Raw genomic sequence first — 21,629 nt, 5'->3', positions numbered from 1 at the left:
ATTTTTCTATTTCTCAGATAAATGTGTTATATTAAAAAATTATATTTTAAAAAACGTCTGAGCCAGTTCCATGCAACGATCTGAGCGATAATCAATCAAAATTTTCACGCGCAGATATACGATAACTGCATAAACCTAACCTAACCCTAACCTAATCTCATGTCTCATGTCTGATTAGCGGTAACTTCGCTCTCGCTCGAACCGGTTATTTTCGTAAAGCTCAGTCTCGCGATTTGCAACTCTCTCTCGAAAGGAGCGCGAGAAGTCGACGGTCTCTTTGCTGCTACCACTATATACCACCACCATTAACAGAGTAGTCATATTCAGTCATATTCGTCGCTGACGCACTACTCCAGTTGTATCATCTTACCTTTTCCTCGTCCTTGTCCCCCTTCTACGACGGCGACGGCGCCGCGGCGACGGCGTTCACCTTCATCCGCGGTGTTCTTCGCTATTCCGCGCTTGTATCTTCGCCTCATCCGCGAAAGATCAAGCTGGGGATTTATTGCCCGCAACAATCGCACTCTGCGTTGGAGCGCTTTCCGCACGTCGACACGCTTCCCCGGACGAATACTGAGAAACGCACGACAGCAGGAGAAAACTCTTTGCACAATCGGCACGCACACGTCGACATGACTGATGCGCGTTCGAGGCAGATGCACACGGCCGTGTCACATAAATATACGAAAAATCTCTCTTTGTGTCTCGCGATTAATTGGTCGTAAAATCGACAGCGCCCGACCCTACCATGCACGCGTTCCCCGCCGTACTACGTTGCGAATATTTCGCACTTCGCATACGCAGCTCGCAGCAGAAAGTTCCATGATGCGACCAAGTAAACAATTATGCCATGCCTGATTGACGTTGTGATTTGAATAACAATATTGATTTCAGGTCAATCTAGACACCCGGATATGTAGTCCTTTTTAAACTATGTTCATTAAAATATCTTTGTGATTTATTTCTGATTTTATTAGGTTTTTATCGGTCCTTTTTAAACTGTCTATTCCTTTAAAATATCTTTGTGATTTATTTATGATTTTCATTAAAAATAGGTAATAAAGCCTGTGTAAAGTCATTATTGACTAAGTTTTCATGCATTTTATTAGATTTTAAATCTTCTGAAATCCAATAAATTTTAAAAATCTGATGAATTTACATGAAAACTGATATACTAAATATATTAATTGGATGGATTAATAATGCCTTTACATGAAAGGAAATATCTTATTATAAAAAAAAGAAATATTATTTAATTAAATGTTCAATAAATTTCAAAGAGTTCAGCAACACGTGGCTTTCCTTCCTGTCTCCATCAGTTGCTTTTAAGAAAAAGCATCACGCAACGCGTCGATTGGCAAAATTTCCAAACTCTCGTTTCCGTAAGATTCATCGGTTTTGTTATAATGGTCAGTTGCGAAAATTGACCGCACGTGGCTCACAGCCGAAGACAACGTGTCGGTGTTCGAGCCTGTCTACTACCGCGATAAACATTCGCATGGCTGGCGTGGCTGCGTCATCCAGAGACACGGAAAAAAAATACGGCGGCGTTTTGTGCGGTATAGTAGTGCGCTGGCGAGACACCGGTCCCCGGATTGTTTCCGACTTGTCAAACGTCGAGAAGACACGTCCGCGGGCGATCGTTCGCAGTCTGGACACGGTCGGTCAGTGCGAGGAGGCGAGGCATCGCATATGTGCCAGCATGCACGCGCCACCACTCGCTGTGATTTTCCTGCTACGCCTCGTCTCGATCGCGGCCCATCCGACGACAACGAAGGTCGCGGCGCACCAGCCGGTCGCGCCGAAGAAATGCTGCGTCGCCGGTTACGCGTTCAACGAGGACCTCGAGTGCGTCCACGCGGTGCCGGACAAGCTCAACTACACCACGTACGATCTGGCCTGGCGAACGATCTCGTTCCAACATTTGCGGAGGATCACCACGGTGATCGCATCCGGCGTGCAGGGTTTGAGCTGCCGCGACGACGAGGAGGAGGATGACGCCGGTTCGAGGTATCGTCCGCGCGACCATCCGCCTATCTCTTCCATCTTTCACGGATCGAAGGACTACTGCGTCGAGAATATGATCAACGGTACGACGGTGCTGATCAAGTGCGCGAAGGCCAGTTCTTCGGGAGTGACTCCGGACAGAGAGAACTCGACGAAAACGAGAGTGATAATGAAAACTACGTCGACGACGACAACGACGACGACAATCATCACCGTGACGACTATTACTACCATTACCACCGTCAGCGTGGCGAACGTATCGTCGCAGGATGACGAGATGGAAGTCGTTCGTCACTGTGACGATCTGAGATCAGTGTTCTTCTGGGGCGCGCAGACCTACATGGACACCAACGTGGCCCACGTCGTCCTGTCCACCATCGTCGTCGTGGTGTACCTATCCGTTCCGGAACTCGGCAGAAGCATCTACAATCGCGCGGTGCTCCGCCACAACGTTTGCCTGCTGTTACAGGGGTGCCTGCTGACGCTTCTCGCCTACTGCAACTTGTGCGACGTCCCGATAAGCGACGACTCCGAGACGCTCCTGTGGATACTGATGCAGTACTTCACGAACGCCACGGTGTTCTGGCTGAACGTGATCTGCCTCGACATGGCCCTGTCCATCACGCGATTCCGCTGGATGACGGGATCCGGTCAGCAGACGAGTCAGAAGGAGAACAGGCGGCTGCTGCTGTACGGCGTTTTCGCGTGGGGCTGCGCCTTCCTACCCGCCGTCGTCGCCGTCATCCTGGAATTTTGCCCCGGCATCCCGGTGGACTTGCCGCTCAAGCCGAATTACCGCCGCTACCACGACGGGCCGAACTACGTGGTGAACATATACTTCTTCGGCATTCCGCTGCTAACGCTCTTCTGGAACAATGTGCTGTTCGTGTTCACCACGTACAAGATCATACGGATACGACGGAGCACGGAGATAGCGACGAGGAATCACACCAACGCCCTCAGGAAGAAGTATTTCCTCTTCTTGCAGCTGTACCTGCTGATGGGCGCGCCGTGGTTCTTCGGCCTGCTCTTCGCCTGCATGAACAAGCTCGTGGTGATGAAGATATGCCGGCTGATATGGCCGATTCTGTGGCTCCTGATGCTCGCTACTCACAGGAAACTACGGCGTAAGCTCGCGAACAAGTTGCGGTGCGTCAAGAAGAAACCGGAGACCGGAGTCGCGACCATCTCGTAAAACGGATCCGATGTCCGATGACTGTGCGCAATGTGCGCATTCTAGAATCAACGACTTTATTTTTCGACCGCCGAAAAAAAATATGCGTGTGACGCGACGGATCAAGTTCTTATCAGTTGCAACCGCAGCGTGCAAAACCGCGGGATGCTCCTTCCCTAAGATTACCATGTACAAGGTTACGTAATTTCGCGGCGACAACAGTTCCTCCTTGCTCGTCATTATGTTCACGCCAACTGCGCGCTCACGGGCATTCACATTATTTTCTTGCGCAATCCACGGAAAACCTCCGGTTCTCGAGGAAAAGAAGAAACAGAAAAAAAATCTGAGCGATGAGTCGCAGAAAAACTCGGGTTCGCGGCGTCGCGTCGTCGTCGTCATCGTTGCGCGGCAGGATAATAAAGGAGTCGGAGCGCGACGTCGTTTCCTGCCGGGGCATTTTAATTACCGTATTCGCGCGACGCGCCCCATCACTCGCCCCCGCTCGTATTATTTTTTTCCCGTTTTTACAACGTGTAGACTGTAGAATATTAACCTGTTAGTGTACAACGCGAGCGATACATCAAGCGGGCGCTTTTTACGGACGCGATCTTCCGCACCTCGGAAAGACGCAATAAGAACGTGATTCTCTCTCCTCGAGGGAAAGCCCCTCTATGCTAACGGGTTGAAATATAACTCGAAAATATGTACGAGAGATATATTCTTTATTTCCTACCCAGTATTAGGTAGATAACGAGATTCTCGTGCGAATATCGCGTGTATTATAGAAATTCCAATATCTAGTCAAATATGGGAGAATAAACAAGCCAATTAACAGCAAATGGGACTTGCTGGAAGAAATTATCTTGAATCACGATCCTCTCGATGGCGCAATAACGATCAGGTGGAATCGATAACGACCCACGGGCCGTTATTTATTAAAGACATATTGATTTAATGTCCTCGTCCGCGGTACGACATGATAAAAAACAAAGAAAAAGAGAATCATAATAGTTCTCTTAAATCAACTACGATACCGGGATCAGACATTTCTGAGAATGTGATAAAGGATAGATATTATTGTATCGCGCGCGCGTAATAGATAGCGTGTAATATATATACATATAGGAGAGATAAAAAGATTAATATAAGAACTAGCTCGTGCGATTCGGTAGTCGATAATTAAATATAGCGGTTTGATATAAATATGACTTGTATATACTAACTTGCAATACATTGTTATAAATACGACAAATGCATATTTTTCGCGAGAATATACTATTCGAGCACACTGCTCTATTATTTTAGAATGCAAGAGCACGATCTGGAAATAAATTTATATGCAAAAATGTAGAAAAATATTTAACGCAAACTCGGAAAAATCTATCAGGACGAAAACATATCCATGATCAACATTCACAAACAAAATGTGAACAATTTATAGACACAATTAAAACGTACGTTTGAACTGATAATGTTTTATCCATGTACATACGTCCTCTCACGAGCATATAAGAAAGGAAAAAATATGATACACCTCGTATGATATACCTCTGTATGCGAGACATTATTATCGATTTATTACTAGTAATTATTTTAATTGCACATATTCAAATATTATCTTGCTGAGGTCGATTTTTATTTTTATCTCTATTGTTAACATTTCGTACGTATTTTTTAACCGTGTGTACATAGCTGTTCATCTTGGGTTTTCCACACAAAGCTGTTAACTAGAAAGGCTTATATACATGTATAGTTAGCTAATCTTCACAAGTATATACATGGACGTGACGTGAGTCACATCGCCTGCAATAGGTATCGCTGTCATAGATTGCATCAATATTTATGCCGTGCCGTTGCATCGCGCGCGCGCGCGCGTGTGTGTGTGTGTGTGTGTGTGGTGTGTGCAGATCCGTGTATGTTATTTCGCGTTAAAACAAAAGCTAATTTATATGCGTCAAATTTTTTTGTCGGTCAAGTTACCTCCTGTATTTTACGGATCTTGTCGCGTCGTGTCTGCGCGCGATTTGCGCATGAATAAATACAAAAAATATTATATACGAAGTAATAATTTGAAATTTGACATACGTGGAGATATTACGTGCGACAAGCACGCTTCGTTAGCGCGAACTCCCTTGTCAAGAGATATTTCGGTGTTCATTATGTCCGACCAGCCTTTTAAAGCCCGAAACGCTTTTCATCCCGCGGATCCGCCGCACGGCATGCAAAATTACGATGTGGGCGCACTAACGAGAGATCAGAAACAAGCTTTGAACGAAATGAAAATGAACACTCGAAAGGAAAACGAAATTTATCTTAAATCACATCCGGAAATTAGAGGCTTTATCGGTATTTTACTGAGGTACTCGCAAGTGTCTAATAATTTATAATTGCTTTAAAAAAATGTCTCTCTCTCTCTCTTTGTTTAAATTTATACTTAATTTTATTATAATTACTTCGTTATACTTACGTTTTATTACTGTTGTTTACCTATACATGTCACTGTATGGAGATTTATATTTAATCTGTGCCTTTCTTTGAATAATAATTTTATAAAAAGCGCGAAACGCCAATTATAATATTTAATACGCGACAAGAACGTCGTTCGAGATTAATGATGCGTCATTAAAATCGCTCTCGCAGGCACGTCCTATCGAAGCAGCCGCTCATCGATATTCCCGAGGTTGTAGGTACATTTTTCAACAGGCCACGTCGTGAAATTGTTGCTGAACTTTTGGATTACTTGTCGTCCGCCGATGAACGATCGGACATAACGGACGATCTTCGACGGGAAGTATTTCGAACGACCAACGTTGAAGCCAGCGGTAGCAACGACTCGAGCTCCGATTCTGACTTGTGCGGCTGTAACCGCATGAATGAGACTCCATAATTTTGCATGGTTAAATCTGCTCGATCTACGTAAAGAAGAGAAGCGACGCGACTTACATAAATCTGATTAATATATAACGCGATACAATTTAGATACAAGATACAATCGCGCCAGACGTGTGTGAGCTTCTTTAAATATTTAAAATCAAATTAATTCGATTTTTATAGCAGGAGTATGTGCTCTTTATAGAACGCGGTTGTGCTCTTTATAGAACGTTATATAAATACTTGCCTGCCATTAATCTGCCATATATTGGAATCTGAGCCTTATTCTCTCCAATGTTTACCTCGCACACAACATGCGATTACACGGGTGCATTATTCACACAGTTACGTTACATAAACGATGCAACCGGTTCTCTCCGTACATGTTATTGCCTTATTAATCTACTCCTTATGGCTTATCCTATTTATTAAAATGGTCGAACAAGCGACAGTGCGAAAAACCATTATTTGTAATTAATGCGCGCGACATAGGGAAAGTAACGAGACTCCCGTATCGATTAGATAAAAATGGAGCGCGAAAATGTGGTTACGCCCGAGGTTACCTGACAATATTCAGCGACAATATATTTATCTGGTCGTGCTAACGACAGCGGTTATCTTGCAGAGTAATATGATGGGCGGTTAGGACCGGTTGCAGCGATGCCGATCGGCGTTAACCTCGATTAATTAAATTTTGTTACTTCATCCACGGGGTGTACCGCCACTATTATTTTAACGACTGCTCTCTTGCCGACCAATGCCACATACCAATTTTTCTTCGACTAAAAGCCGCGCTATACGCGGACGGTTCTCAAGCTGCGTGAAATTGAGTCGCATTTCCGGCGAGGAAAAGAAATGACAGGAAACGAAGTATCAAAACGCTCAATATCGTTTTGGACATTAATAGGCCGCGACGAATAATCACCCTGAAATTCTTTCCGAGAAAAAAAACCCCGAGATTTTGATCTCGGAAACGCGTGATCAAGATTAAGCGTATCTCTCTTCTGGGGCACCGTGTATATCTTAATTGGACCGCCGACAAGATGGAAACAGGGATCACCATTAAGAATCGGTTAAGGCTGTCAGTGCGATTTATCGCGGAGGGAAAACTCGGGCTCGTTTCCGCCGTCACGTTCGTCTCGATTGGTCGCCGTGTCACGCGATTAGTCGCAGAACGAGATTAATCAGGCCGCGTAAAAAAAAAAAAAAAAAAAAAACGAAGGAAAGAAACGCTCGTAAAGCGAACAAAGCCGCGCACGTCACGCGTTGTATCTCCGTTGCCGGGTAGTTTCCGGTTACTTGCGCGCGCGGAAGGGGTGGGTCGGGGAGTTCGCTCGAATTCCGGTACGCGCGCGGGTGTGTCACACGTCACACACAGCCGCCCTTTCATTCCGCCGTCTCCCGTTCACTTGATACCACTACCCGTCTTCCGATTGCGTCGCAAACACCGTCGCCCGAAGGGCGACTTCTCCCATTTTTTTTCGCAGGTGTCGTGGATCCTTGAGCGATACGCGGCCGGCACGTCTCCACGTGGGAGACCCTCTCCGGGCGGGAGAGGCTCGAGGAAAGGGAAAAAAATGCGACAAGTACCTTAGATAAGTGCCTTTTGATGCTAGAAACGCAGCTGTCTCGAGGCGGATCCGACGTCCTTCGGCGGGTGTTGGCACCGCGCGGATCATCGATGAGACGGTGACAAAGGCGCGCGATGAGCGTGCGCGCGCTGCTCGGGGGAAATATAGAGGAACTTGGAAAATATTCCTGGAGAGAGTACGAGGTCGAGAAAGTTTCGGGGAAAATACTTGGGATCGACAATGTTTATCCGGTCGGCCCCGGCGGCGGCGGCGGCGGCGCGGTTCCTTCCAGGAACTTACCTCGCGCGCGGCTCGAGACGGAGCGAGAGACATTTTATGAAGTCGACCATTTTGGCAACAAATAAATCTCGAAACTCGCCTGTGCCTCGGAAAACCGGAGGTAGCTCTCGTGATCCCTCTATACCGCGCAACTTACATTTTATAAAATATTCCGCGGATAAGAGCCGATGTATATTCCGCAATCCGATTTTAAATCATAATTCCTTCATGACCCAGTTCTTTGATGAATTAGTAAAACGTAATACGCGACCACCGCGAGATAAAGGGTTTTTGGGTAATCTACAAAACGCGTTTATACGCGACGAGCGATATTACCAGCAATTATTGATCACGCCAATGCTGATACATGAAATTTTCCGACCATTATCGGTCGCGTTGAGCTCCCAGGAAATTCGTAAATTTAATGTATACGCGATACATATTTAACCGCGCATACGTTTGATATCTTTTTCCAATTACAGCTAAAAATTCAACTTCGTAATACGTTCCCCGTCTCGCTCGCTCCCGCTTACTTGTTTTCGATGCGCCGCGGGCGAGACGATTCCCGGAAGATAAACAAGTCCGCGTACGCGCTCGGGTTCTAAGTAATTTCTCGGAATTTTTTCGACCTCGCTTACTAGGTAGTCTCCCGGAGTCTTTCGATATCTATCTTTTCGTTTTACAGGTGGATTCCTTTTACAACAATATTCCAGAACATTCCGGAATATTTACTTAGGGCAGCGCGCGGCGACGACGACGGCCTCGCCAGGTACGAGGCGAAACGCAAAAGTTTTATTCACGAGCACGCGACTCTCCTCAGGACGGCCGCCGCCGAGGAGTTTTCTATTCGCAAACGTCGTCTCTCTCGTCGTCGTTGCGCGCACGCAGCTATCAACACAAAGGCATACACGCGGTTCGCAACCGCGTGGTCGATGGGCAATGGGCATCGCCCGGCCGCCCGCCGGCGAGCCGCTTAGACGCCCGATGTTGCGAGAGCCGGTCTTCGGCCAGGAAACAGAGCCGGCTCTACGCGCCGCGCGAGCCCCGCGACGATAAACCGCCGAGATCAAGAAGACTTTGATGCGGGGGAGGCATGGCACAGTCACATCGGAGAATTCTGCTATATTTCACGCGATTCCGTGCCCCATTCGGCTTCCAGCTCGCGTTCTCGCCATTTTGTTTATCCGTTGTTGCAACGAAAGTTCGGAGTTGATGGTGGGCCACTATTTTTACCGTGGTTAACTTTAATGGTCCAAATTTATTGACAAAATTTTCAATATGAACAAAATGTCGCTAAAGAAAAAGATTTTTAACATTTTTTTCTCTTTCGATACAACGATATTTTGTTCTTTATTTTTAGAAATTCCGTTAACAAGTTGGAATCATCAGTTAGAGTTAATCGACGTTGAAAATAGTGGCCCTGTAACGTTGCGGCGCGCGGATTTCGATATAACATTTTGATATTTATCTGATATCGGAAGAACAATAGTGGCGTGTCCCATGTCTATAGAATCGAAGCTCTTCGGTGCACTTAAAAGTATGTCGTAATCTACTAACTGGGCGATATGTAAAGAAATCAATGTAAGTCAATGTAAACGTCTACGAACGGTCTTCAACAAACGGTCATCTATTAATTTTGATTTCTATCTTGTCCAGTACTTTTCAACACTTGATACGAAGCATCGTCGAAGCACTACTCCAATCGCGAGCGAAAGTATCTATCGACAAAGTTATATAGTTTCCGCGAGAGTATCCGATTAGGGACTAATTAAAGTAGTTGTTAAGAACGAGTGTCTACCTACACAGACTTCTATACAATATTATATAACATTATAATATAACATACATATAGGTATATCACATATGCTGTAAATACATTATTAGATATATATTTACGGTATATAATACATTTTATATATCAAGCATATGTTACGATATTTACTTAAAAGTCTGGATCAACCGCTCGGCTGTGGATATCGGCGGGGACTCGCGCGCGCTTAAGCACGATCCTGCGTCGCGGGGTCGCCGCCGCGCCGCGGGGGAAGCGGAACCGAAGGCGGCCGAGCGCGGGCGGGCGCTTACGGGGAAATCTGTTCGCGGCGGGTCCAGGGTCCAGGGTAATCACGAAGAAGAACAGCGGAACCGAATTCTCAAACGGTGCTTCTCGTAGGTGGCGCATTGCCCGGATGCGTGCCATAAATGCACCCGGAACGACCATAATCGTCGCGGTGGTGAGACAAATCCGTCACGCCTCGACTTGTCGCCTCGATAATAAATCGAACGATATCGAACGGTGATTTATTTACGAGTTCGGATCTCTCCAACATCCCCTTCCCTCTCCTCCTCTTCATCGCGATTCGCGGAACGCGGTTATCTCTGCGTTCTCACTTACCGCGGCGCCATCATTGAAATTTTCATCAAACGGAGGGAGCGAATCTGACGCGCGAAATGTCAATAAAGTTTTCACGTTGAAGCTTATCTTTTTAATAACAGATTAGGCAATAACCCCAAATGGGACGTTTTCTTGGAGATTCTCTCTGAAAGTGGTTAAGAACCTCCTTGTCGTGAAGTATTATATGATTCAATTCGATACGATATATTACTTCTTCACGTACCGACATGAAGTTATAGCGTTCTGTATTTTCGCGGATCCTCACTTATAAATTTAATCGCCAGAGCTATTCTTGAAACTTGAAACGTGTCAGAAATCGATTCGTTTCATCGTGTCTTATGTATAAATAAGTATTGAAGTATTGAACCGTGTAAGTATCGAAGAATCATCGGAAAGTGTATATTTTACGAGGTAATGTCATATTTCTATGTTAGAAAATGTCGATATAAAATATGAAAGTCTCGTAAAATATCCACTTGCACCTGACGATGAGGATCCCATCCAACAATTAATTTACATTCAGCCTGACGAGAGAACTCGATTTACCTTCGAAAAAAGCACTTTCAATTTGAAAGAATAAGGACGCTTGCTTTTTATTCCACGACGGATCCAGCGGCGACGGAGCTGCATTCGTCTCGAGATATCTAACTCCCGACGAATTTCAAATGACCGAAAAAAAATTCCACCTCTAACAGTAGTAACAGTTAACAGTTTTCCCACGCGGGGAAAAACGCTGGTAACATTTCACGAGGATCACCCTGTATATACACGAGCATGGGTTTAGTTCTCTCCGGTCGCGCAGGTGGCGCTGACCGGCGCGCTAAATACACGGGCGCTTGCGTAGCGCGCTCCAGTCGCGGATCGGCCTTCGCGTTCGGTGGTACCGCGTCAACGTTCGTATTCCCCGCCGTCGCCACCACGTCCACGTTCCCTCTTGTTTTCGTTCGCGCGAGCGACCGGACCGGCGCGGCGCGGCGGCGCCCCGAGGACGCGAGACACGTTTCGCGCAACCACTATTACCTGAAACGAGTGACACGCGCGGGCGATGGACGTCCGCGGCCGTCCGGATTGACGTCCCCCCGCGGGAGTTAACGGCTCGTTCCCCTGGCTCGTTTCGAGTGACATTCGAGCGGCGATAAACATCGACCGGGCCATCGCTCGCTCGTTCGCGACCCTGCCGTCGCTCTCCTCCCCCCTCCATTCTCTTTCTCGCTTCGATCGAGGATCGCCCACGCTCTCCCCCGCGCCCGCGAGATGGATCATCGGACGGGGCAGTGGCGCGCGCGCGCGCGCGCGACTGTTGACTGTTGACGACGCCGCGCCGACCGACCGACCGACCGCGCGCGAGACTCGGAGTCGGATTATTCTCCCCCTCGGCGGTGCTTTCGTCGGCTTCCCGTAGGAATGGACACTCGCCGTCGTAGCGACGGCGTTGTCAGCGGCGCGGTGCGCGCATCGATCAACCCGTGAGGACAAAGCGAGCGCGAGTTTTAGCCCCTCTCGCCGTAACGGCCAACGACGACAACGAAGCGCGCGGACGCCGAGACGAAGAGTTTGCCGCTCGCGCTGAACGCTCACCCCCCTCCCCCTCACCGGGCCGTCGCCAGCGGCAGTTCGGTTAATCAGTTTCCGCGTTATCGATAACGGATATACGACGCAACGACTACGCAGTGAAGGAGGGGAGGGGAATGGATATTCGCCGCCGCTCTCGTCCCCGTGCAATGGCAGACGCGGCCGCGGACCGGCGGCCGCGACGGGCGATCCGCCTGAAGTAAGCGACGGGTCCTCCACCGCCGGCGGATTCAACGGCGACGCGCATACATATATATATATATATATCGATAACCCCTTTGGCGCGTGAAAAGCGTGTGCGTGCGTGCGCGCGCGCGGCCGCGCGTGAACGCGGCGCCAAGTATTCGCGGAGTGTGTTCTGTGGTGCGTCGGAAATAAGAAGAGGAGAGAGAAAAAAAAAGAGAGAAGAAGGAAACCGTCCGTTTTCGTCCGTCAGCGTGTGGCGTCGAAGAGGAAAGAGAAGATCGACTCGTCGTTAACGAGATCGTCGTCGTCGTCGTCAGCCGATGACGCGCGAGTGTTGATCGGCGCCCCGGGTGCCTCGATCCTCCAGCCTTCTTTCCCTCCTCCCATCTCGTCTCCGTTTTGATTTCGTGTGTGCGTACGTGGGTGCGAGATCGTCTCGGACGGCACGACGGGGTAGAAAAAGGGTACGACGCGCGACGGGGGCAGCCCTCGGATACATTAATGAAGATGTGCCGCGGATTGATCGATCGGTTGCTCCTGCTAGCGGCGTTCGGCGTCACAGTCCAAGGTACGTTGATTTCTCTCCTCTCTTTCAGCCCCCCCCCCTCACCCATCGTTCGCCGTTTGCCACCCTTGGGTCTGCGCCCCCTCCCCTCCCGGGCCGTGCTTTCACGGTCCATCGTGGCCCCCGCGCCCGGCGGCGCGTCGCGCCGTGCGTAAATAATATTGTACATATAGGGTGTCCCCGTTGCACGCGGCGCGGCGTGGCGCTTCGTCGCGTCGTTCAAACGGAATCCCCGATTTTCCCACGAATTCTCTGTATGTGCGCGCGTGTGTCTCCGTTTCTCTCTCTATCCCTCTTCCTCTCGATCGCGTTTACAACAGATGCGAGCGCGGGCTGCTCTCTCAGCCTCGAAAACGTCGAAGCGATTCGATCAGCGGTTCGTCGCGGCGGCGCTCTCCGACGGCGCCGGCGAATCCTATTCGCATAAATTGATTTGCGCGCACCCTTCTTCCTCCCTCCCGTTGTTTCGTCGATCGCGCGCGCACCATCGAATCCGCGCAAATCGAGTTCGCGCGCGTAACGAGAACGCACTTCGGCGTTCGAGTATCACGGTTAAAAGTCGTCGAAGGGTAAATGGACCCGTTGCGGCTGCCGTCGCTCTTGTTGCCAGGCCGCCGGAGCCGTGGTGAACTCGGAAACTCGGAGGGATCGGGGAAACGCTGTTCCCAGCCCTTCGATTCGAAGTAAAGCAATGGGAGATATACGTCGATATCGCTCGTTGATTCTGGAGTATTTGTTTAACGGTAGATTAACACGCGCATCTCGCGTAGTCAAACATTTGCGTTTTAGATAATAAAACGGGAGATAAGATTCGTTAAGCGGGAAGTACGATTGGGGGGGGGGGGATGATGATTAATGTCTCGGTCGGAGCAAACGTGTATTGTTTTTCCAAACGTATTTTCCACATTTTTGTGTAGAATAGAGAAGAAAGGAGCGAAGAGAAAGGAGAGAGGAAGAGAGAACAATCCGCGGTGACAAAATGAACTTTTCCCTCGGTTTCTGAGGTTGCAATATTGGTTGCACGTTGCACGTAATTAGCCGCGATGTAGGACGAGTTGTAAATTATGGGGAATAACGCTCTCGTTATGTATTTTTCCCGCAACGTCACGCCGCGCGCGCATATTTATTATTAATCGCATCGAAATCGCGTAACAAATAATATATAATTGATTAAACTGGAAGAGCAACTTTTAATCGTTTAAACGGGGAACGATTATTAAAGACCTCCCGCGCGAAGAGCGTTTCGATTCTCGCACAGCCTTCTCCTCTATTAATGCTCACGAGGCCCCGGTATCATTTCGTCCGAAATCAATTCTGTTAACCCTCAATTACTTTGATGAAGGCACATCTGACCCCCGATGCAGATAGCTCGTGAGATATCACTTTTATCTTGGAGCTCCGACTCGTTAATATATTGCTTAAATTATTTTCACTTTCCCCCCCCCCCTTTTTCCCCCGTGTCCCTAATTAGCGCGCGAGTTATTTCCTTTGAAGATGACACACGCGATTTTCGACGAGTTTATTAAATTCTATCTTAACCCCCGCTGTCCCTGCCCCCCTCCCCTTCCTCTTTCGCAAAAAACGCTTTATTAATCAAAGCGTAGTCCGATTATTCTCGGCGGCCGTATGGCTGGCTAATTACGAAACCGTATGGCCGGCTTCGAGAGTTGCGCTTTTTAAATTTACTAGACATCACAGACGCGCGCTTCGCGTGCGCTATTTAGCTTTAATATTACACACAACTGTCAAAATATGCTATGACAGCCGCTCACGAAGTTAGCGCAGCAACAGAATCAATCAGCATCGCGGAAAAGAGCCAACAAAGCACGTCGAGACTTTCGAGAAGACTTCGAGAGATGCGAGTATCGATTTAACATGCCTTTTTTTAGAAAGGATGATGAAACGTGGAAAAAAAAAGAAACGCGACGTTATTTCCCCGCGAAATTATATCGCCCGCTTAAATCGAAAATAGGCGAGAGTTAAACTCCTGGCGGGGAGGGAGGGGGAGAGAGAGAGAGAGAGAGAGAGAGAGAGAGAGAGAGAGAGAGAGAGAGAGAGAGAGAGAGAGAGCAGATTGTCTTTTGAAAATCCGCGTAATAGAAACTAGAAACGCGACGATAACCACCGAACACGGTGCTCGCTCGCCATGTTTCCAGGTCGCGTTTATGTTTTCTCGCGGTCCAAATGGCCCACGCGTCGAATATTATTCGAACGTATAAGCAGCATTTTCGCTCGGCGCGCGCGCGCGCGTTACGCGTTGCATTTCACATTTTATCGCGGATTACCGATACTACGCGCGGGTGTAGGAAAAACAAGATTCGACGAATATTATGGGAAAGTTCGGATGGACGGGTTATTTATTTTAGTAGTTTCCGTGCGGCGGCCCATCTAAAAATAGACGACGATACACGGAACGGAGACGGAACGGGGGGGGGGGTAGGCTTCCCCGCGCTCTATTTTTGTTTGCGACGCGATGTTTATCGTTATTCAAGCAAAACTCCGAGAGCCTTCATTCTTATGCGTCCACTGCATTGTGCTCCGCGCGCGTGTATAGGCAAGCATTTGGTTTTCAAAACATTTCGCGTCCCCCCACGAATTTGTTTTTTTTTTCTTCTTTGAGTACATGCATTCCGTCGCGGACTACGAACGCAAATTATATGCGTTTAACGGAGTTAAATAGATCCCTTGGTGTTGTACATCGCAGGATATGATCAAAAGTTCAAGTGTTTAAAATATAATTTTGCATTCGTATATATTTATTACTGCCTAAGTCGGAAAGATAATTGATTACTTTTTCTCTCAGAGAAGACAAAGAGCGTCTTTCGCCCGTAGTCGCGCTATTTCGCCAATTGGGCGAAGTGATATTCATTGGCTTAGCCAACTATTTCCATTTCCTTAAGGAGGTATGCCAGCGAACTCCGCTGTTGAACGCTATATCGATTTCCCTATAATTACGCGCGTGTGCTGGAAATAAGGGCGGGCGGCACGCGACGATTATGTTGAGGCACGTTGGACGATGTGTAAATGATAAATTAAGCTAAGTTTATCCCGTTCCGTAACTCCTTGGATAATTCTGCAAGTCTCTGTGTCTCTCCCTCTCTCACTCTCTTTCTCTCTCTTTCTCTCTCTTTCTTTCTCCCTCTCTCTTTCACTCTCTCTCTCTCTCTCTCTCGCGCTTGCTCACTCGTTCGCGTGCTTTGATCATGCTATCGACTACCTCGTTTCCGCGTTCGTTTTTTTTCCTCCTTATTTTTCTAATTCTCGCACGACCGCTCACCTTTTACTACGAGTCCCGATATAATTGCTGCCGTGTTATTAGTTATTGCGTGGCGCCGAGCGCCGAGGCGCGACGATCCGTCGTCCTCGGTCGGAAACACGTTTTAAATGGCCATTACGGGCGATTGATCCCTCTTGCGCGCTGCGATTAATCTCCTTCAATCGCCGCCGCGACGACAATGCGCTCTGAGGAAAAAAGAAGAAAAACCGTGGCTCATACGACGAGAAGAAAAGCCCGTCTCTGCTTTCGCAGGTGTCCGTACACGCTGACGCGCGCGCGTAAGAAGCTGGTCCCGGACACCGCCGACTATTCATGCTCCCCTTAGAGATCCTTTTCACCCAGGCGGTTCTCTCTTTCAGCCTCGCGCCATATTTACCGGTTCCCAAACAGGAGACGCGCTTATAAGCGAGGATATACAAAGTGACAGTTTTATAAGACGCGAGTTAAATGCGCATCTCGCTAAAGCACGCCGGTTGTTTTTTATACGCTATCATCGTATAGAAATGATTCGATAAGTACTGGAAAGTAACGAAAAAGCGCAAGGTATTTACGTCTTGGAAATCTATATATGCGAATGTGATTCGGTGTGAAAATCTCGCTGAAACGTGAGAGAGTAAACTCGTATAAAATATATGTTAAATGCGATTAAACGTGATTTTGATACAATTACTTTCGCGAAAAGGATTTCTGTAATATATATCAGGAATATTTTATTTATTCTGAACTTTAAATTACGTTTTCTCAACGTACGTACATACCTTATAAAACGTATATACACGCGATCTCCAGCCTGCTTCTCGCGATAGATTCAGACGCGCGTTTCTGCGAAATTTTCCGTCCCGGCCGAATATCGCGGACAGAAAATTTCGTCAACGACAGGCGAACGCACGTATATCGGCCGTATCGCCCGCGTGTATGGGTATATATATATATATAGAGGACGCCGGCGCTCGCGAATTTTCGCATCGCGTAACACTTTACGAGGCATTTTCCCGGCCGCGAACTGGCGCCGAATCGCCGCCACACCGATACCCGGCCTCCCCTGCCTTTTACGTCGGGAGAGACATAAAATATATTTACCGCGCATTTTTTCCTCTACCGTGGAAACCCCCCCCCCTCCTTCCTTCCCTCAGCATACTTGCGATGAAAGTGTTTGCAAACTAGAAACTAGAAACCGTCGCGCGCGCGGCGGCCGACTAGGCGTGGTTACCGACGCGATTCGCGACGCACGATGCTCGACGACATTCCGCGTGTCGTCGTAATAAGTAAATCGTCGTCTTATAATCACGCCACCGCATTTAACATTGCGTCGAGTACCGTGCGTCGTGTGATAAAAACGCGTCTAAAGACGTCTAGATCTACCCGTTGAGGCCACGTTAGAACAAGATGACGATTTATACCCTCCCCCTCGATGTTTATAATTAATGTCATATTTATTATCGATATAACGTATAGAGTATTTATTCGTCAGAAATAAGAACCCGCGAGAATCAGTAGAATCATCTCTGCCTCCTCGTGTGTCTGGATTATATTTAATACGGTTTAATAAGTCATTAGTACTTTTACCACGCTATGCTAAATATATTGAATGTAATCTCTCCGACGCTATACGATCGATCGTTCAGCGCTTGGAATAGAGCGCGCTCATTTCTTGTCGAGCGGAAATTCTGACCAAACCGGGGTGAGTCGCGCGAGTTATACTCGTCGCCGGGTCGTCAAAGGTTACCGCGGATGTGCGGTTAACAACAGCGACAGACGACGCAACGAGGGAGACGAGGCTTCGCTCCGTGAACCAGTTCCGACTTTATCGATGCACCCGCACTCTCGGGATATCGCGTATACGCGGCCGGCGAAACAAAAACGGCACGCGGATGAATAATTTATGACGAAGGACGGCCACCACTAGGTTGCCGACTCCTTGCTCTCTCCCTCTCCCTCCCTCTCTCATCGTGTCAGACGACAACGAACGCGGACGCGTACACACGAATAATTAATCACCATCTATAGTAGGAATCTAAAGATAGTGTTTCGCGACTGACTGACGTGTACATATGGTCTTCGTTCCGCGGTTCGCTCGGCTCGCTCGTAAAAACGGCACGTGGATAATGCCGAGAGTTTCAACCGCGAGAGACAACGGCACGGCCGTCTAAAGAAAGGGTATCTTCCCTCCCCCTCTCTCCTCCTTTCGTCGATGAAAGCGTCATTTCGCGTAAACACGTCCGCCCCCCTGCCGCGTCCGTCCTTTTTGCGCGACGTTGATATCCGTGATACGCAATTAACCCACGTCGAACGGCGTGACAAAGTTCAATAAAGCTCGCCATTTACTCGAGCAGTATCGGGTATTCGCTCGGGTAATCAACGGGGATAATCGTCGAATTCAAGGTTCGGGGCGGTAATAGAAATTAAATTTCGATGTATTTTGAAAAATTCGATGCAATAATAGCAAGTACGATACGCGTTAATAATAGAAGTCTGAAACACGTATCTCGATAGAGCCACATTGTAAACCGCATCACGCCCGACCAGCTGGCATAATGACAGATATTATAAATCGATCGTATTCCATATACGGTTTGTAGAAGTTATGTACAGTCTGAATTATGAAACAAATGCACAGTTGTATTCAACGTTACTGATTAACTTGGGGTTAGGTCCATTTCTATTCCATTCAGGCATAGGAAATAGACTCGTTGGAAAATTATTGTGACATTCATTGTTAAAGACCAGAATATGTAATCGATTGTGGCGGATTATAGTAATTATCGCATGCATACCTTTATATGTAATACTCGTTATAATCTGAAACTGTAAGATACATCAGAGACTCGTTTTGCATAATTAAATTACGAATAATTAGAAATATTTTTCAGATGTGTTTCTATATATTTATCGTTGATGAATATGAAACAGATCTTTTCTCAATCAAAAATTAAATCAAAATTTTACGAAGCTCAAGCTTTCGAAATATTTAACTTAACGGGAAAAAGTTCAGTCTTCGCTATTTCTCAAATGCAGTTTGCTTTAATAACAGATTTTATATTGTGAATTTATAGCATACTTTATTTTTAATAGTAATTCTAAATTATATATATATGAGATTCTTAAAAATTCGAAATTAAAATTCAATCCGAAGCTTATCCTTATTTAACCATTTAACTCATTTTAACCATTTTTATAGAGTCGCCACTGCTCCTACTCAATATGTCATAAATTTAACTGAACCAATGAAGTTAAAATAGTACTGTTAAAATAATAAATTTCGACACACATGGTGGTTAGAAATAACAAAATGTAATTTAAGTTATTAATTTTTGAAATTTTATCTTTTAATATTTAACAGTAGGTAGGGGTAAGAGAAATCGATAAAAGGGTAACGATTATTTGATTTACTATTTATAAACTTGGTAATATCTTTGAAATGAATAAAACAAGATTTATAAATGAACTCGAAAGCGTAGGTTGGAGCATTCGCGTATCGAACCACTTAATCGATTAGACGATACGCTATCGCGGGAATTCGATGCAAATCTCACGAAACACCGTGTACCGTGAATACCGAGACACGAATGAACACGGCCGGGGATGGATAACGGAATGGGACGGCTGTATACGTTGTCTTTCGCATATTGCGGCGTCCACGAGAGGAATGTTGGTTACTTCGTCGCACACTCGACCCGTCCCCCGTCGCACCTTAGCACGTGTGCGCGAGTGCATCGAGCACTCCAATGAGATATGCCGCGTGTCGTTAGGATGCATTCTCGCGCTCGACTCTTTTTTCTCTCTCTCTTTTCGCTCTTTTTTCTCCTCTCTCCCCTTTTTTACTCGCCATCTGCCATTTGCACTCGCTCGCGTCGCCGGCGTGGAATCCGAATGAAGACTAAAAAGGGCTGATCAGAACTTGCTCGAAGGCAAGAGGCGGGCGTTCCTTTCTCCCGCGGAATGACAAGTGACTTCGCGTTATCTTTCACGGGCCGCGACACGTACGCGTGTCGTCCTGGGTCGCCGGGCGAATTCGGGCCCTGGAAATTAATCGCGGAGATTACGCGCTCGAGAATCGAAATCGACGGCGCTATGTATCACTTAACGTCGCAGCATGCGCCATATTTATATCTGGCGCGATATTTAGATTTTTTTTTCGTTATTGATGACACGAATCTTTCATGATATACTTTCGCGTCAGAATATATAAACGTTTTACTTCAAATATATTTTTTCAGCTATTTTTTGACACGATTTCGGGATTACCTAATTATTTTGAAATCTACCGTTTGATTAAATGATTCTTGATACTTTTTTTTTTTAGATTTTTTTCCGATGACCAATGGCATCTTTCGTGACATACTTTCAGAATAATAAAAAATTTAAATATATTCTATTTTTTTTTAGCTTTATTTTCCGGCAGATCGACGATTTCGAGATTACCTAAATATTTCGAAATCTACCGTTTGATTAAATGATACTTACGTGATACTTATTTTTTAGATTCTTTTCTCCTGACCAATGGCACGAATCTTTCGTGACCCACTTTCGTCTCTCAGAACAATAAAAAATTTAAATATACTCTATTTTTTTTTAGCTATATGTTTTCCGACAGATCGACGAATTCGAGATTATACCTTAATATTTTCGAAATGTGTCGTTTGACTGAACGACACATAATACATTGTGCATTTACATAATAAAGATGTTGCTTGGTCGCGTCGAGCTGAGGGTCAAGGACCCTGACATCGTCGCGATATAACGTTAAAAAGTTAGCGAAAACGCGATTTTACGTTTCAGGCAAGTTGACGGTGGTATATAGTCGTTAAATAAACTGTTAGCGCAGTCTAGCGAGCGCCACGGTTAAACTTTCCTACCGCAAACACCTCCGTCGTTCTCTCGTTCGGGGATTTAATGGGAGAACGAAGGTGATGGACTTTGAAGGGCGAGCCGTCAGAGCGAGCGCGGGCGCGGATTTTCAGTTATTTCATACGGTACAAAAGCGAGACTCCGGCGCGCTTTAACCGTGGGATGTAAAACAGCGCCGGGGACCTCTCGGCACCCGCGAGTACGACAAATCCGAGAATGTAAAGCAGCGGCGGATCTTGTCTCCGCCTTGGGCGGTAAAGCACCTCGCATAGCGAGGACAAGAAAACGTCCGCCTCGTCTATTTGACGCGCGCGCGCGCGCGCGCCTCCGCCGTGTTGCCGAGTAATTCGATTCACTCCGGTAATAGGACCGGTATTTGCACTGGCAAAAGTCGGAAATGTACACGCGGTAGTTTTTATATTATTAAACGTCCGCCATCAAATTCTGTTTCAGCTGAAAAAAATTTATTTTCCCTCTCTTGTATAAGTATGCGTTATGTACAGGATACGGTTTCATAATTTTAATCAACTTTGTATTAAGGTGGACCTACGCTATTTCCCGCGCTTCAACGGTAATTCAATTTCATGCCTAATTTCCGCGATATTTAGCGGCAAATTTTCCAGCGTTCCGGGGCAACATCGTATTATTTCCGAAGTAATTGCGACGAGACCGGCGCTCTCGCAGCTCCCGAACAACGGCGGCGATTTTCCACGAGTATGCGCTTTTGACTTGCCGCCAATTAAAATAGACCTTCGGAAAACGGCTTATTTCCAGGCTGAAACTCACCGCGCGTTACGGTCGTTTACGGCGCGCCGCTGCGCGCTGAAAGAAAGCTCTGTCTAAAGTAGCGCGCGATTAGGGCGAAGGAGGAAAGCGGGAAGCGAGCG

The 21,629-nt window shown here is 46.9% G+C and overlaps 4 protein-coding genes across 6 annotated transcripts in view; 3 read left to right on the top strand and 1 right to left on the bottom strand.

The window, feature by feature from the left end:
• The window catches only part of LOC143899574 (uncharacterized), a 31,338-nt gene extending 30,606 nt beyond the window's left edge, over window positions 1–732 (bottom strand). The window contains exon 1 of one of the 3 annotated variants that reach the window (XM_077409932.1): window positions 371–732. In XM_077409932.1, coding sequence (XP_077266058.1) covers window positions 371–479 — 109 coding nt within the window. In that variant the 5' untranslated portion in view covers window positions 480–732. The remainder of the gene's footprint in view (window positions 1–370) is intronic. The other 2 variants (XM_077409937.1, XM_077409936.1) reach the window with 2 other exon arrangements.
• A 468-nt stretch (window positions 733–1,200) lies between these two features.
• LOC143899668 (uncharacterized) lies at window positions 1,201–5,423 on the top strand. The gene has a single exon (XM_077410111.1). It carries the CDS (start codon window positions 1,499–1,501, stop codon window positions 3,200–3,202), a length of 1,704 nt encoding a protein of 567 aa, XP_077266237.1. The 5' UTR covers window positions 1,201–1,498; the 3' UTR covers window positions 3,203–5,423.
• LOC143899669 (uncharacterized) lies at window positions 5,131–6,451 on the top strand. The gene is made up of 2 exons (XM_077410112.1): window positions 5,131–5,540; window positions 5,822–6,451. Exons 1-2 carry the CDS (start codon window positions 5,131–5,133, stop codon window positions 6,066–6,068), a joined length of 657 nt encoding a protein of 218 aa, XP_077266238.1. The 3' UTR covers window positions 6,069–6,451.
• Window positions 6,452–11,155: 4,704 nt separating this feature from the next.
• Window positions 11,156–21,629, top strand: part of LOC143899694 (roundabout homolog 2) — a 97,291-nt gene continuing 86,817 nt past the window's right edge. Inside the window, exon 1 of the mRNA XM_077410162.1 lies at window positions 11,156–12,620. Within this exon, the coding sequence (XP_077266288.1) occupies window positions 12,554–12,620 (67 nt within the window). The 5' untranslated portion in view covers window positions 11,156–12,553. The remainder of the gene's footprint in view (window positions 12,621–21,629) is intronic.

The sequence above is a fragment of the Temnothorax americanus genome, unplaced genomic scaffold, assembly GCF_048541705.1.
Source record: "Temnothorax americanus isolate GAGA-0224 unplaced genomic scaffold, ASM4854170v1 Scaffold28, whole genome shotgun sequence".
In the NCBI taxonomy this organism is placed as follows: Eukaryota; Metazoa; Arthropoda; class Insecta; order Hymenoptera; family Formicidae; genus Temnothorax; species Temnothorax americanus.
Note: the sequence above shows the minus strand (reverse complement) of the source record. Positions and strands in the feature narration are given on the sequence as shown.

What these genes read in the sequence shown, in the direction of transcription:
- LOC143899669 (XM_077410112.1), top strand. Translation starts at nt 5,131, where the DNA reads ATGCGTCAAATTTTTTTGTCGGTCAAGTTACCTCCTGTATTTTACGGA. An exon ending in TTTATCGGTATTTTACTGAG is followed by an intron (nt 5,541 to 5,821) that starts GTACTCGCAAGT and finishes TCGCTCTCGCAG; the next exon opens with GCACGTCCTATCGAAGCAGC.
- LOC143899668 (XM_077410111.1), top strand. Translation starts at nt 1,499, where the DNA reads ATGGCTGGCGTGGCTGCGTCATCCAGAGACACGGAAAAAAAATACGGC.